At 43.0% G+C, this 15,555-nt stretch overlaps 1 protein-coding gene across 3 annotated transcripts in view; it reads left to right on the top strand.

The window, feature by feature from the left end:
• LOC139415168 (calcipressin-2-like) overlaps positions 1-15,555 on the top strand; it is a 136,812-nt gene that overhangs the window by 77,982 nt on the left and 43,275 nt on the right. For all 3 annotated transcript variants that reach the window (XM_071163048.1, XM_071163049.1, XM_071163050.1), the window contains 2 exons: positions 4,930-5,103; positions 6,005-6,176. In XM_071163048.1, the coding sequence (XP_071019149.1) occupies positions 4,930-5,103; positions 6,005-6,176 (346 nt within the window). The remainder of the gene's footprint in view (positions 1-4,929; positions 5,104-6,004; positions 6,177-15,555) is intronic.

Here is a 15,555-nt window from a genome sequence, read left to right as displayed (position 1 = left end):
AGCATCACAGTAAAATTAACTTTCAGATACCCATCAAAAATGGCAAAACGGAAGGTGGATACTGAGAACCGGGGGTTTCAAACAAGGTGGGAGTCGGAGTATATGTTCACGAAGGTAGCTGGAAAACCTGTGTGTCTTCTGTGTGGAGAAAGTGTGGCGGTACTGAAAGAGTATAATCTGAGACGACATTATGAAACGAAACACGCGGACAAAAACAAGAATATGGACATGGAACAAAGGCTACAAAAGGCAGAGGAATTAAAACGAGGCCTCAAATCTCGACAGGCTCTGTTCAAAAAAGCCAAATCACAAGGCCAGGCTGCTGTCAAGGCCAGTTTTATTTTGGCAGAAGAGATCGCTAAATCAGCCCGGCCATTTACGGAGGGGGATTTCATCAAAAACTGCATGATTAAAGTTTGTGACGAAGTTTGCCCAGAAAAAAGGCAACTCTTTTTAAATGTGAGTCTGAGCAGAAACACCATTGCCGAGAGAGTAGACCAGTTGTCCATCACTCTAAAAGAGCAGCTTGTGAAAAAGGGAAAAGATTTTATTGCATATTCCTTGGCTGTGGATGAGAGCACCGACATTTCTGACATTGCCCAGTTGTCAATTTTCATCCGCGGAGTGGACTCCAACCTAAGCGTGACAGAGGAGTTTTTGGCTTTACGTCCTATGCATGGCACAACTACGGGGCATGATTTGTATGAAGAGGTGTCAAGATGTGTAAATGAGATGGAGCTGCCTTGGGAAAAACTTGTGGGTTTGACAACCGACGGAGCACCTGCGATGTGTGGACACAGGAGCGGACTGGTGGCGAAGATACGGGAAAAGATGCAAGAGGAAAACGCGACAGGTGAGCTGACAGCTTATCATTGTATCATACACCAGGAAGCGTTGTGCGGTAAAGCCTTGAAAATGGAGCATGTAATGAGCATCATCACGCGCACAGTTAACTTTATCAGAGCCAAAGGTTTGAATCACCGCCAGTTCAAGGCATTTCTGACGGAGTTAGAAACGGAGCATGGTGATTTGCCTTATCACACAGAGGTGCGATGGCTAAGCCAGGGAAAGGTGCTTCAAAGATGTTTCGAGCTTCGTGAGGAGATTTGTCTGTTCTTGGACAGCAAAGGGAAAGACACAACACAACTCCGAGACGAAATGTTTCTGTGTGAAATGGCTTTTCTGTGTGACATTACGAGTCATCTGAATGCAATAAACTTGCAGCTGCAGGGTCGGGATCGTGTCATCTCTGATATGTACAGTACAGTGAAGGCATTTAAAACCAAACTGACTCTGTGGGAGACGCAGATGCGGAAAGAAAATTTGAGCCACTTTCCCAGCTGCCAGACCATGAAAGAGAAGCTCTCTACCAGTGCGTTCCCGAGCACACAGTTGGCTGATAAAATAGGTATGCTTGCCGCTGACTTTCGACGCCGATTTGCTGACTTTGAAGCACAAAAAAGCAGGTTGGAACTGCTCGGTAACCCATTTGCTGTTGACGTGGAAAGCTCACCACCAAACCTCCAAATGGAGTTGATTGACCTCCAATGCAATGATGCACTGAGGGCAAAATATGCGGCAGTGGGTGCTGCGGAGTTCGCCCGTTTCCTCCCCGGCACAATGCCCCAGCTGCGCATCCAGGCTGCTCAAACGTTGTCTATGTTTGGCAGCACATACCTGTGTGAACAACTGTTTTCTTTGATGAACCTGAACAAAACATCACACAGAAGTCGACTTACTGCTGAACACCTCCACTCAATTCTGAGGATTTCTTCAGCTCAGAGCCTTACCCCGAACATTGATGAACTTGTGGAAAAGATGGGACACCACCAAGTATCACCCTCAACCTCAAACAAGTGAACATTACTGTGCAATCACATATTTAGAGTTTTTACTCAGTTCAAGTTTAAAAGTTAAAATTTAATATTTGTTTTCACTGCATGTTACTTCTCCTTAAACAAAGTGTTGTTTTTGATTAATAGATTTTTGCACTTTATTTTTTTGTATTTCAATCCAATTATATTTTAAAAATATTTCAGTTGAGTGGATGATAGAAAATTGCTATTATTGTTTTTTCTTTGAAGTAAATTTAGCCCACTTTTGCTAAAATAGAAAATATAGTCTACTGATGGTGCCTTGAATACCGGTTTCTTTCATTTAATGTTCATGTTATGGGGATATTTATATAAAGGAAATTTGTCTTTTGTGTCTGTTGAAAATTAAAGATTACTGACAGAGCCATAAGAAAATATTGCTTTATTTATCTGATCATATTGTAATATATTTGTTAGGTTTTCAGTAGGTTCAATTAGGTTCACTAGACTATATGCGTCATTTAAACATTTTTCAATGAACATTCGAACAGTCCGGCCCTCGTCTTGTAGCTGATTTTTTTATTTGGCCCTCCGTCCATTTGACTTTGACACCCCTGGTCTAGGGTGTCAGGTAGGGTGGAGGTGATATGGTCCTTGACTAGTCTCTCAAAGCACTTCATGATGACGGAAGTGAATGCTATGGAGTGGTAGTCGTTTAGCTCATTTACCTTAGCTTTCTTGGGAACAGGAACAATGGTGGCCCTCTTGAAGCATGTGGGAACAGCAGACTGGGATAAGGATTGATTGAATATGTCCGTAAACACACCAGCCAGCTGGTCTGCGCATGCTCTGAGGACGCGGCTGGGGGTGCCGTCTGGGCCTGCAGCCTTGCGAGGGTTAACACGTTTACATTTTTTCTCACGTTGACTGCAGTGAAGGGGAGCCCGCAGGTTTTGGTAGCGGGCCGTGTCAGTGGCACTGTATTGTCCTCAAAGCGAGCAAAAAAGTTATTTAGTCTGTCTGTGTGCAAGACATCCTGGTCCGCGACAGGGCTGGTTTTATTTTTGTAATCCGTGATTGACTGTAGACCCTGCCACATTCCTCTTGTGTCTGAGCCGTTGAATTGCGACTCTGCTTTGTCTCTGTAATGACACGTAGCTTGTTCGATTGCCTTGCGGAGGGAATAGCTACACTGTTTGTATTCGGTCATGTTTCCGGTCACCTTGCCCTGCTTAAAAGCAGTGGTTCGCGCTTTCAGTTTCGTGCAAATGCTGCCGTCAATCCACGGGTTCTGGTTTGGGAATGTTTTAATCGTTGCTGTGGGTATAGCGTCGCAGATGCACTTTCTAATGAACTCGCTCACCAAATCAGCGTATTCGTCAATGTTGTTGTTGGACGCAATGCGGAACATATCCCAATCCACGTGATCGAAGCAGTCTTGAAGCGTGGAATCAGATTGGTCGGTCCAGCATTGAACAGACCTGAGCGCGGGAGCTTCTTGTTTTAATTTCTGTCTGTAGGCTGGAAGCAAGAAAATGAGGTCGTGGTTAGCTTTTCCAAATGGAGTGCGGGGGAGGGCCTTATATGCGTCGCGGAAGTTAGAATAACAATCATCCAAGGTTTTACCAGCCCTGGTAGCACAATCGATATGCTGATAGAATTTAGGGAGTCTTGTTTTCAGATTAGCCTTGTTAAAATCCCCAGCTACAATGAATGCAGCCTCAGGATATGTGGTTTCCAGTTTACATAGAGTCAAATAAAGTTTGTTCAGGGCCATCGATGTGTCTGCTTGGGAGGGAATATGTACGTCTGTGATTATAATCGAAGATAATTCCCTTGGTAGATAATGCGGTCGACATTTGATTGTGGCAGTAGTGAAATCAATGTTCAAGTGTTTATTTTATTTGGTTGTTTTTTTTTACCCGTGCACTGCTCATCAATTGACAGCAAATATTTCTTCAGGTGGACAGTTAAAAACCAGATTATCTCTTTAAAAGTGCTCATCTTCACACTCACTACTGGCTGAATGAGGTGGCTCGTTTAGAGTCTGCTAGAACAGCATCTACGCTCACCACCATGTGGGAGGGAGGGAGGGAGGGGAAATACTGTAGGCCATATGCTCTGCTCTGTCTTTAATGCTGTGTTTAAGACCTGCTTGTTATTGTGAACAAACGTCTCATTTGGGGAAAGTACCAGTCGTGTGAGTTAACTGAGGTGGGAGATTTACTTTTCGGTTGAGTGTCTTAATTCACAGAATTTAGTGTTTGACACAATCATCCCTATTGCACACTTGTTCTGTGTATTACCTGGTCTGGCTATAACCTATGAATTATATCCTGGGGTTATGAGGTGTGGTCATAGAGGACAGACATAGCTACAGTAACAGAGATGTTGTGTTAGCGATCAGGCTGTAGAGCCCAGAGGTTGTGGGAGATTTTCCCAGAACTGACTGTGGCCCCCTGGTCTGAGGAAATGAGGAAATGACTCCCTCTTCCTCTTTCTTTCTCCTCTTTCCTCTACCCTGCGTCCCTCTCTCCCACAACTCTGCCCTCCGCTGTATCCAAATCGCTACACTTCTCCCCTCTCCCTTTCTACTCTCTGCCTTTCTACTCTCTCTCCTTTCTCTATGGAGCCCAGGGCAGGTCTGGGAGATGATGCTCAGATAAGACACCTTTCATTAGCTCTACTCCGCAGCAGGAAATTAATGCTAAGCGAGCGGATAGATTCCAAACACACACACACACACGCGTTTTTCCTCGCTCTCTCGCTCCCTCTCGCTCTTCTCTCTCGCTCCTTCTCTCCTCTGGCCAGGCTTAATGAATGGCCGATTCATTTGGTCTGCAACAGAAAACATAATCTAGACTGCACCCAATAAAACAACACAGAGACATGCAGCATCCCCTGTGCATGATTAACAGGTTGTTACCCAGATTCTGTGGGGACTGGTGTGATAAATATAGAGCCTCACCCCAGACACTGCTGACGATCTCTTTCTCCCTCAGGGCTTACTGTATGTCTATCTGAATTATTCATGCTTCGGCATTTACCACCTGAAACCATATTATGCACAACTTCATGTGGTTTGTTTTTGTCTCTCTATATTGTCTTGGTTCAGGAGATGTTTGAGGCTCTGTTCCTGTCCTACGATGAGCGGGTGACGTTCCAGCTGTTCAAGAGCTTCCGGCGTGTCCGTATCAACTTCAGCAACCCCAAAGCAGCCGCAAGCGCCAGGATAGAGCTGCACGAAACGCCCTTCAGGGGCAAGAAGCTCAAACTCTACTTCGCTCAGGTCAGTATTTATACAGTACAACAGGCAGGACTGACTTTGATTTACCCTTATGATAGTTATGTTGCCTATTGCTGGAAGGAAAGGACACCTTAAGACACTAGCTTTAATTATGGTGTATAGTTCAGGGAAAAAACTGTGTTTATGGAACAGGTTTTGTCACCGTTGCAGTGTGACTAACTTTAAAAGCCTCTCCAGGGCGTGTGTGTTTGTGTGTGTGTGTGTGTGTGTGTGTGTGTGTGTGTGTGTGTGTGTGTGTGTGTGTGTGTGTGTGTGTGTGTGTGTGTGTGTGTGTGTGTGTGTGTGTGTGTGTGTGTGTGTGTGTGTGTGTGTGTGTGTGTGTGCCGTCCTCCTTGCAGCAGCGTGTGATTGCTCCACATTAGCCAGTAGGCCTGTCTAATTCCTTTCCCAAAGGATATCAGGGTCACAAACACGCCGCTGAGGCAGAGAGAAAGAGAGATTAAGTCCATGATTTATTCTCCTGTTAGAGAAGACCTATTATCTGCAGGACCAAATTTTCCGTTGTGTTGCCTGAAGGCTGGAGCACACTTCACAGCACTCTGGTGATCTACATGCACCCTTAACGCCGTTGGTAGAACGTGGATGTTGCCAGTTTTCAGGGGTACAGTATTTTCAACCTATCCTCCGTTTCCCCTGAAAAACGGAAGTGGGGACTCCGCTCAGCCGTCTTTCTACACCTGCGCTACATTAGGTTCATCTGCATGTGATCTGCACTAATTTAGGCCTATTAGCTATTAGTCAAGATGACAGGCCTGGTGGCGATGATGAGGGCCAACCTCACTAGACTGGGTTTTTGTTCAAGCCTATTACTAAGAGACATCGGATTCAAACACATTCACTAATAATTGGTTTCTCTCTCTCTCTCCCTCTCTCCCTCCCTCAGGTCCAGAACCCAGTATCAGATGGTGATAACCTGCACCTGGCTCCTCCTCAGCCCTCTAAACAGTTCCTCATCTCCCCTCCCGGCTCACCGCCCATTGGCTGGCAGCAGATAGACGAGGCTACGACCGTCATCAACTATGACCTGCTTTATGCGGTGGCCAAGCTGGGCCCCGGTGAGTTATACCACTATATTGTGCATACTGTTTCTTACAGAGCGACCTCGCTCTGTCAGTTTTAATTTGTCAGTCTCAATCCTTGTCTCACAACTTTCAATTACTCTCCATGTTTCCTTTTCTCAATCATTTATGTCTCCCATTCTCTGTCTGGTCTTTCTATTGTCCCATTCTCTGTCTGATCTTTCTAATCAAATCAAATGTATTTATATAGCCCTTCGTACATCAGCTGATATCTCAAAGTGCTGTACAGAAACCCAGCCCAAAACCCCAAACAGCAAGCAATGCAGGTGTAGAAGCACGATGGCTAGGAAAAACTCCCTAGAAAGGCCAAAACCTAGGAAGAAACCTAGAGAGCAACCAGGCTATGAAGGGTGGCCAGTCCTCTTCTGGCTGTGCCGGGTGGAGATTATTACAGAACATGGCCAAGATGTTCAAATGTTCATAAATAATAGGTCTGGGACAGGTAGCACGTCCGGTGAACAGGTCAGGATTCCATAGCCGCAGGCAGAACAGTTGAAACTGGAGCAGCAGCACGGCCAGGTGGACTGGGGACAGCAAGGAGTCATCATGCCAGGTAGTCCTGCGGCATGGTCCAAGGGCTCAGGTCCTCGGAGAGAGAGAAAGAAAGAGAGAAAGAGAGAATTAGAGAGCATACTTAAATTCACACAGGACACCGGATAAGACAGGAGAAGTACTCCAGATATAACAAACTGACCCTAGCCCCCCGACACATAAACTACTGCAGCATAAATACTGGAGGCTGAGACAGAATGTCCCATTCTCTGTCTGAACTTTCTAGTGTCCCATTCTCTGTCTGAACTTTCTAGTGTCCCATTCTCTGTCTGATCTTTCTAGTGTCCCATTCTCTGTCTGATCTTTCTAGTGTCCATTCTCTGTCTGATCTTTCTATTGTCCCATTCTCTGTCTGATCTTTCTTGTGTCCCATTCTCTGTCTGATCTTTCTAGTGTCCCATTCTCTGTCTGATCTTTCTAGTGTCCCATTCTCTGTCTGATCTTTCTAGTGTCCCATTCTCTTGCTTGATAGCTATTTGTCATTCTTCCTCTCGTTCCCTCTCTCACATCTCTGTCTGTAAATATATCCACTCTGTAAATGTATCCAGTTCTACGTGAGCGTCAGGTAATTGGACATCCTAGATCACCTACCCTCGGTTAAGCAGGGGATCAGGTCAAATCATTGTTGTTTAAAGTGGTAATCTGAAGTTCAAACAATAACAAAGCGCCTCTCCACCACTGATATGGTGAACAGCTGAGGGATGTGGCTGGAGAAATGTACCTGCTCTCAAACTGATGCACGGAGCTACGGATACAAGGACTGACCATCCATGATATCAAAATGATAGTTTTCACCATGCATTTGTATTGATTTGCATTTATTATGGATCCCCATTAGCTGCTATCCTTCGTGGGGTCCAGCAAAATGAAGGCAGTTAGATATTTTTTTAAACATTACAATACATTCACAACAGATTTCACAACATATTAAGTATGTGCCCTCAGGCCCTACTCTACTACCACATATCCACAACACAAAAGCCATGTGTAGGTGTGTGTACAGTGCGTATGTTATCGTGCATTTGTATGCATGTGTCTGTGCCTATGTTTGTGTTGCTTCACAGTCCCCACTGGTCCATATGGTGTATTTTTATCTGTTTTTTTAATCAAATGTTACTCCTTGCATGATTTACTTGTATTTATTTATTTTATTGAATCTTTATTTAAACAGGGAGTCACATTGAGATTAAAAATCTCTTTGACAAGAGAGCCCTCTACACATTACAATAAAAACAGAATTAAACATACACGTGTATAAAACAATATAAACGCAGCAAAAAAAGAAACTTCCCTTTTTCAGGAGCCTGTCTTTCAAAGATAATTCGTAAAAATCCAAATAACTTCACAGATCTTCATTGTAAAGGGTTTAAACACTGTTTCCCATGCTTGTTCAATGAACCATAAACAATTAATGAACATGCACCTGTGGAATGGTCGTTAAGACACTAACAGCTTACAGACGGTAGGCAATTAAGGTCATAGTTATGAAAACGTAGGACACTAAAGAGGCCTTTCTACTGACTCTGAGAAACACCAAAAGAAAGATGCCCAGGGTCCCTGCTCATCTGCATGAACGTGCCTTAGGCATGCTGCAAGGAGGCATGAGGACTGCAGATGTGGCCAGGGCAATAAATTGCAATGTCCGTACTATGAGACGCTTAAGACAGCGCTACAGGGAGACAGGACGGACAGCTGATCATCCTCAAAGTGGCAGACCACGTGCAATAACACCTGCACAGGATCGGTACATCCGAACATCACACCTGCGGGACAGGTCTAGGATGGCAACAACAACTGCCCGAGTTGCACCAGGAATGCAAAATCCCTGCATCAGTGCTCAGACTGTCCGCAATAGGCTGAGAGAGGCTGGACTGAGGGCTGGTAGGCCTGTTGTAAGGCAGGTCCACACCAGATATCACCGGCAACAACGTTGCCTATGGGCACAAACCCACCGTGGCTGGACCAGACAGGACTGGCAAAAAGTGCTCTTCACTGACGAGTCGTAGTTTTGTCTCACCAGGGGTGATGGTCGGATTCGCGCTTATCGTCGAAGGAATTAGCGTTACACCGAGGCCTGTACTCTGGAGCGGGATCAATTTGGAGGTGGAGGGTCCGTCATGGTCTGGGGCGGTGTGTCACAGCATCATCGGACTGAGCTTGTTGTCATTGCAGGCAATCTCAACGCTGTGTGTTACAGGGAAGACACCCTCCTCCCTCATGCAGTACCCTTCCTGCATGCTCATCCTGACATGACCCTCCAGCATGACAATGCCACGAGCCATACTGCCCGTTCTGTGCGTGATTTCCTGCAAGACAGGAATGTCAGTGTTCTGCCATTGCCAGCGAAGAGCCCGGATCTCAATCCCATTGAGCACGTCTGGGACCTGTTGGATCGGAGGGTGAGGGCTAGGGCCATTCTCCCCAGAAATGTCCGCGAACTTGCAGGTGCCTTGATGGAAGAGTGGGGTAACATCTCACAGCAAGAACTGGCAAATCTGGTGCAGTCCATGAGGAGGAGATGCACTGCAGTACTTAATGCAGCTGGTGGCCACACCAGATACTGACTGTTACTTTTGATTTTGACCCCCCCCCCCCCCCCTTTGTTCAGGGACACATTATTCAATTTCTGTTAGTCACATGTCTGTGGAACTTGTTCAGTTTGTCTGTTGTTGAATCTTGTTATGTTCATACAAATATTTGCACATGTTAAGGTTGCTGAAAATAAACTCAGTTGACAGCGAGAGGACGTTTCTTTTTTTGTTGAGTTTAATTCTGCACAATAAACAAAAATAAACATGTAATAAAAGCAATCACATTCAACTACATAGAGGTCCTCAATCAATAATGTAAACTGCCTGAGTGTCATCAGCACATCTAGCTGCAATGAACTCTGTAGATTGTTACACAAATTAGGGGGGGGATTGGAACAAAATGCAGATTTTCCCAAATCTATGGAGACTGGAGGTATAATAGTAGAGAGAATGATTTATTTCAGATTTGATTTCTTTCATCACATTCCCAATGGGTCAGAAGTTTACATACAATCAATTAGTATTTGGTAGCATTGCCTTTTAATTTTTTTACTTGGGTCGAACGTTTCAGGGAGCCTTCCACAAGCTTCCCACAATACGTTGGGTGAATTTTGGCCCATTCCTCCTGACAGAGCTAGTGTAACTGAGTCAGGTTTGTAGGCCTGCTTGCTCGCACACGGTTTTTCAGTTCTGCCCACAAATGTTCTTTAGGACTGAGGTCAGGGCTTTCTGATGGCCACTCCAATACCTTGAATTTGTTGTCCCTAAGCCATTTTGCCACAACTATTGAAGTATGCTTGGGGTCATTGTCCATTTGGAAGACCCATTTGCAACCAAACTTTAACTTCCAGACTGATGTCTTGACATGTTGCTTCAATATATCCACATAATTTTCCTACCTCATGATGCCATCTATTTTGCAAAGCACCTACACAACATGATGCTGCCACCCCCGTGCTTCATGGTTGGGATGGTGTTCTTCAGCTTGCAAGCCTCCCCCTTTTTATTAACGATTGTCATTATGGCAAAACAGTTATATTTTTGTTTCATCAGACCAGAGGACATTTCTCCAAAAAGTGCGATCTTTGTCCCCATGTGCAGTTGCAAACTGTAGTCTGGCTTTTTTATGGTGGTTTTGGAGCAGTGGCCTCTTCCTTGCTGAGCAACCTTTCAGGTTATGTCGATATAGGACTCATTTTACTGTGAATATAGATACATTTGTACCTGTTTCCTCCAACATCTTCAATAGGTCCTTTTCTGTTGTTCTGGGAGTATGTTCATCTCTAGGAGACAGAACGCGTCTCCTTCCTTAGCGGTAAGACGGCTGTATGGTCCCATGGTATTTATACTGGCTTACTATGGTTTTGTACAGATGACTGTGGTACCGTCAGGTGTTTGGAAATTGCTCCCAAGAATGAAACAGACTTGTGGAGGTCTACATTTTTTTCTGAGGTCTTGGCTGACTTCTTTTGATTTTCCCATGATGTCAAGCAAATAGTTTGCACTGAGTTTGAAGGTAGGTTTTGAAATACATCCACAGGTACACCTCCAATTGACTCAAATGATGTCAATTAGCCTATCAGAAGCTTCTAAAGCCATGACTTCATTTTCTGGAATTTTCCAAGCTGATTAAAGGCACAGTCAACTTAGTGTATGTAAACTTCTGACCCACTGGAACAGTGAATTATAAGTGAAATAATCTGTCTGTAAACAATTGTTGGAAAAATGACTTGAGTGTCATGCACAAAGTAGATGTCCTAACTGACTTGCCAAAACTATAGTTTGTTAACAAGAAATTTGTGGAGTGGTTGTAAAACAAGTTTTAATGACTCCAACCTAAATGTATGTGAACTTCCTACTTCAACTGTAAATAGAAGAAAATGCAGCTGTCTTCTTACAGACAGAGGTCCATCCCACTATTTTATACAGACTACAATGATCAGTTCTAAAATTGTCCCCTGTGATAAAACGTATTGCTGAATGGTAGACAGTGTCCAAGGGTTTTAAAACAGAGGTTGTCAAATGCATGTAAACAATATCACCAAAATTCAAAACAGGGAGAAGCGTTGTTTGAACAATATTTATCCTATTTTTAATACTAAGTTATATTTTGATATAAAAAAAACAATCTTGGATTTTTGCTTCTTAGTCAGATTTTCTATATGTGTTACGAAGGATAACTTGTCATCAATCCAGACACCCAGATACTTCTATTGAAAAACAAGCTCAATTTGGGCTCCATTTATAGCTCAAATATGCAGGTCGTCGGGGTCAACATTTCATGACCTAGAGAACAGCAATGGCTTGGTTTTACTTGTATTTAACACTAATTAAGATCTGTAAGTGATTTCTGAATTGAATCAAAGTCATGCTGAAGTTCACAAATTCCCTGCTGCACTGAGGTGGCACAGAATTGTGTCATCTGCATAGAGATGAATGTTACAAGTATTAACAGTGTTTCCTATGTCATTAATATACAAAGTGAACAATAATGGACCCAAAATTGAACCCAGAGGGACACCTTTTTGAATCTCAAGAAATTCAGGATGGCCTGAGTTCTGTCACTAAGATAATTCTGAAACCATAAACAGGCTGTGTATCCCAGGCCTACTCTTTATCATTTCTTCAGCAAAACAGCAAAACAGTTTATTTATTTAACCGGGCAAGTCAGATAAGATCAAATTCTTATTTACAATGACAGGCTACCCCGGCCAAACCCGGGCGACGCTGGGCCAATTGTGCACCGCCCTATGGGACTCCCAATTATGGCCGGATGTGATACAGCCTGAAATCGAACCAGAGACTGTAGTAACGCCTCTTGCTCTGAGATGCAGTGCCTTTGACCGCTGCGCCACTCGGGAGCATTGGTTGCTGTGGTAGTAATATGCTCAGGCCTAAACCCTGATTGGTTTATATTAATAATACAATTATCAGATAAAAAGGAACGAAGTTGTACATTAACCAAGTATTCAATAACCTATGGCGATAGTTGTCAAAATAATTTGTATCCCCATAGCACATATGTGGATTTCCATGCTTTTGGAATACTTCCTGATAAAAATGTTAAATTAGAAATGTGAGCTACTCAGCCAGCAATAAGGGGTGCTGCACACTTAAGCAGACTAGGCTCCAAATGACCATGACCATGATTTTGTCTAATGTTAGCAAAGCATCCAGGACTTCTTTATCAATGAATTTCCAAAAAGAAAACTCCTGACCAGCGTTTTCAGTATCATTCAATAGATTTTCCCCATCTACATCCAAAAAAAATCCAAAATTGTAACGGCGTTCTTCGTTTGTTGAAAGAGAGGACCGAAATGCAGCGTGGTGGTTGTTCATTGTATTTTAATTAAGACACTATACATGAACAAACTAACGAAAACAAGAAACGTGAGAACTCAAAACAGCCCTATCTGGTGCAAACACAAAGACAGGAACAATCACCCACAAAACACACAGTGAAACCCAGGCTACCTAAGTATGATTCTCAATCAGAGACAACTAATGACACCTGCCTCTGATTGAGAACCATACTAGGCCGAAAACATAGAACTGCCCCAAAACATAGAAAAACAAACATAGACTGCCCACCCAACTCACGCCCTGACCATACTAAATAAATGCAAAACAAAGGAAATAGAGGTCAGAACGTGACAAAAATACATTAAAATATAAAGCCCGCAGAGATAAAATGGTGATTACATGCATTAATGAGATCAATTTTGTCAGTAATAGGGCCAGAATCGAAATTCATTTCTTTGGGGAGAGAAGGGGAGACGCAACCCTAAAGTGATTTAACAGCTTTCCAACATTTGTCTGGGTTCCCTGTACATTAAGATAGTGTATTAACATAATAATCTGATTTAGCTTTTTTAACTAGTTTTACACACCGATTTCTCAATCGCCTGAAAGACTGCCAGTCTAGGCCTGGGTCTGTGAATCTAGCTTTGGCCCATGCAGCATCTCTGTTGTGTATGACTTCAGATAGCTCTGGACTGAAGCAAAGGCAAGACCGATTTTTAATTCTCTGTTTTTTTAAAGGGAGCATGTTAATCTACAATACAATTGAAAACATTTGAGAAGTGGTTCAGAGCCAACTCTGGGTCGGGTATAGATGCAATACAATCAAAGTCACCAAAATAAAGGTCACAAAAAAAGGCCTGTTCATTCAAATGTTTAAAATTCCTCTTGTTGATAAAACGAGGTTTGGATCGAGGCATGCGTATATCCCTGACACATACAATGGGACAGTGGCCACTAATATCCAAAGCAAATACCCCACTCCCAGCATATCTATCTGGAGTATTTGTAAGTATGAGGTCAATCAAAGTCGATTCTGTAGGGTCCTTTAAGTTTGGGCGAGTGGACTTTGTAATCAGCTGGGTCACATTTGGATTAGTTCACTTGATGTGGAATAGAGTTCCATGTAGTCATGGCTCTATGTAGTACTGTGCACCTCCCATCGTCTGTTCTGGACTTGGGGACTGTGATCTCTGGTGGCATGTCTTGTGGGGTATGCATGGGTGTCCAAACTGTGTGCCAGTAGTTCAAACAGGCAGCTCGGTGCATTCAACATGTCAAAACTTCTCCCAAATACAAGTAGAGATGAAGTTAATCTCTAATCTACTTTGGGCCAGGAAAGATTGACATGCATATTATTAATGTTAGGTCTCGGTGTACATCCAAGGGCCAGCCGTGCTGCCCTGTTCTGAGCCAATTGCAATTTTATTAAGTCCCTCTTTGTTGCACCTGACCACACAACTGAACAGTATTCCAGGTATGACAAAACTAGGGCCTGTAGGACCTGCCTTGTTGATAGTGCTGTTAAGAATGCAGAACAGCTCTTTATTATGGACAGACTTCTCCCCATCTTAGCTACTGTTGCATCAACATGTATTGACCGTGACAGTTTACAATTTTGATTTTGAAATATGTAAGACTAACTTATTCCTTGCCACCCATTCTGAAACTAACTGCAGCTCTTTGTTAAGTGTTGCAGTCATTTCAGTCACTGTGGTAGCTGACATGTCATCCGGACACACACGCTGGCATTACTCAAATGTCATTAGTAAAGATTGAAAAAGGTAAGGGGCCTAGACAGCTGCCCTGGTGAATTCCTGATTCTACCTGGATTTTGTTGGAGAGGCTTCTATTAAAGAACACCCCCTGTGTTCTGTTAGACAGGTAACTCTTTATCCACAATATAACAGGGGGTGTAAAGCCATAACACATTTTCACAAGTTTTTCCAGCAACAGACGATAATGTGATGATCGATATTGTCAAAAGTCGCACTGAAGTCTATCAAAACAGCCCCACAATCTTTTATCATCAATTTCTCTAAGCCAATCATCAGTAATTTGTGTAAGTGCTGTGCTTATTGAATGTCCTTCCCTATAAGCATGAAAGTCTGTTTTCAATAAAATAGCATTGTATCTGTTCAAACACCATTTTTTCCAAAAGTTTACAAGTTGGTAAAAGGCTGATTGGTCTGCTATTTGAGCCAGTAAAGGGGGTTTAACTATCCTTAGGTAGGGGAATACCTTTTTTCTTCCCTTCAGGTCTGAGGGCACACACTTTCTAGTAGGCTTAAATTGAAGATGTGGCAATATCATCTACTATTATCCTCAGTCATTTTCCATCCAAGTTGTCAGACCCCGGTGGCTTGTCATTGTTGATAGACAATTTTTTCAACTCTTCCACACTTACTTTACGAATTCAAAATTATAATGCTGGTCTTTCATAATTTGGTCAGATATACATGGATGTGTAGTGTAAGCGTTTGTTGGTGTCATGTCATGCCTAAATTTGCTAATCTTACCAATGAAAAAACATTAAAGTAGTTGGCAATATCAGTGGGTTTTGTGATGAATGAGCCATCTGATTTAATTAATGATGCCCAAAATGTAATTTAAAGTGCTCCAAAGCTTTTTACTATCATTCTTTATGTCCTTTATCTTTGTTTCATAGTGTAGTTTCTTCTTCTTTTAATTTAGTTTAGTCACATTACTTCTCAATTTGCAGTACGTTTGTCAATCAGTTGTACAGTCAGACCGATTAGGGAGGCGCACAATTGGCTCAGCATCGTCCGGGTTAGGGGAGGGTTTGGCCGGGGTAGGCCGTCATTGTAAATAAGAATTTGTTCTTAACTGACATGCCTTGTTAAATAAAGGTTAAAAAAAAATGCAATTTCTTTTGCCTCATCCCTTTCAACCATACCGTTTTTAAATTCCTCATCAATCCACAGGGATTTAACAGTTTTTACATTTACATA

The sequence above is a fragment of the Oncorhynchus clarkii genome, chromosome 8 (assembly GCF_045791955.1).
Source record: "Oncorhynchus clarkii lewisi isolate Uvic-CL-2024 chromosome 8, UVic_Ocla_1.0, whole genome shotgun sequence".
Classification (NCBI taxonomy): Eukaryota; Metazoa; Chordata; class Actinopteri; order Salmoniformes; family Salmonidae; genus Oncorhynchus; species Oncorhynchus clarkii.
Note: the sequence above shows the minus strand (reverse complement) of the source record. Positions and strands in the feature narration are given on the sequence as shown.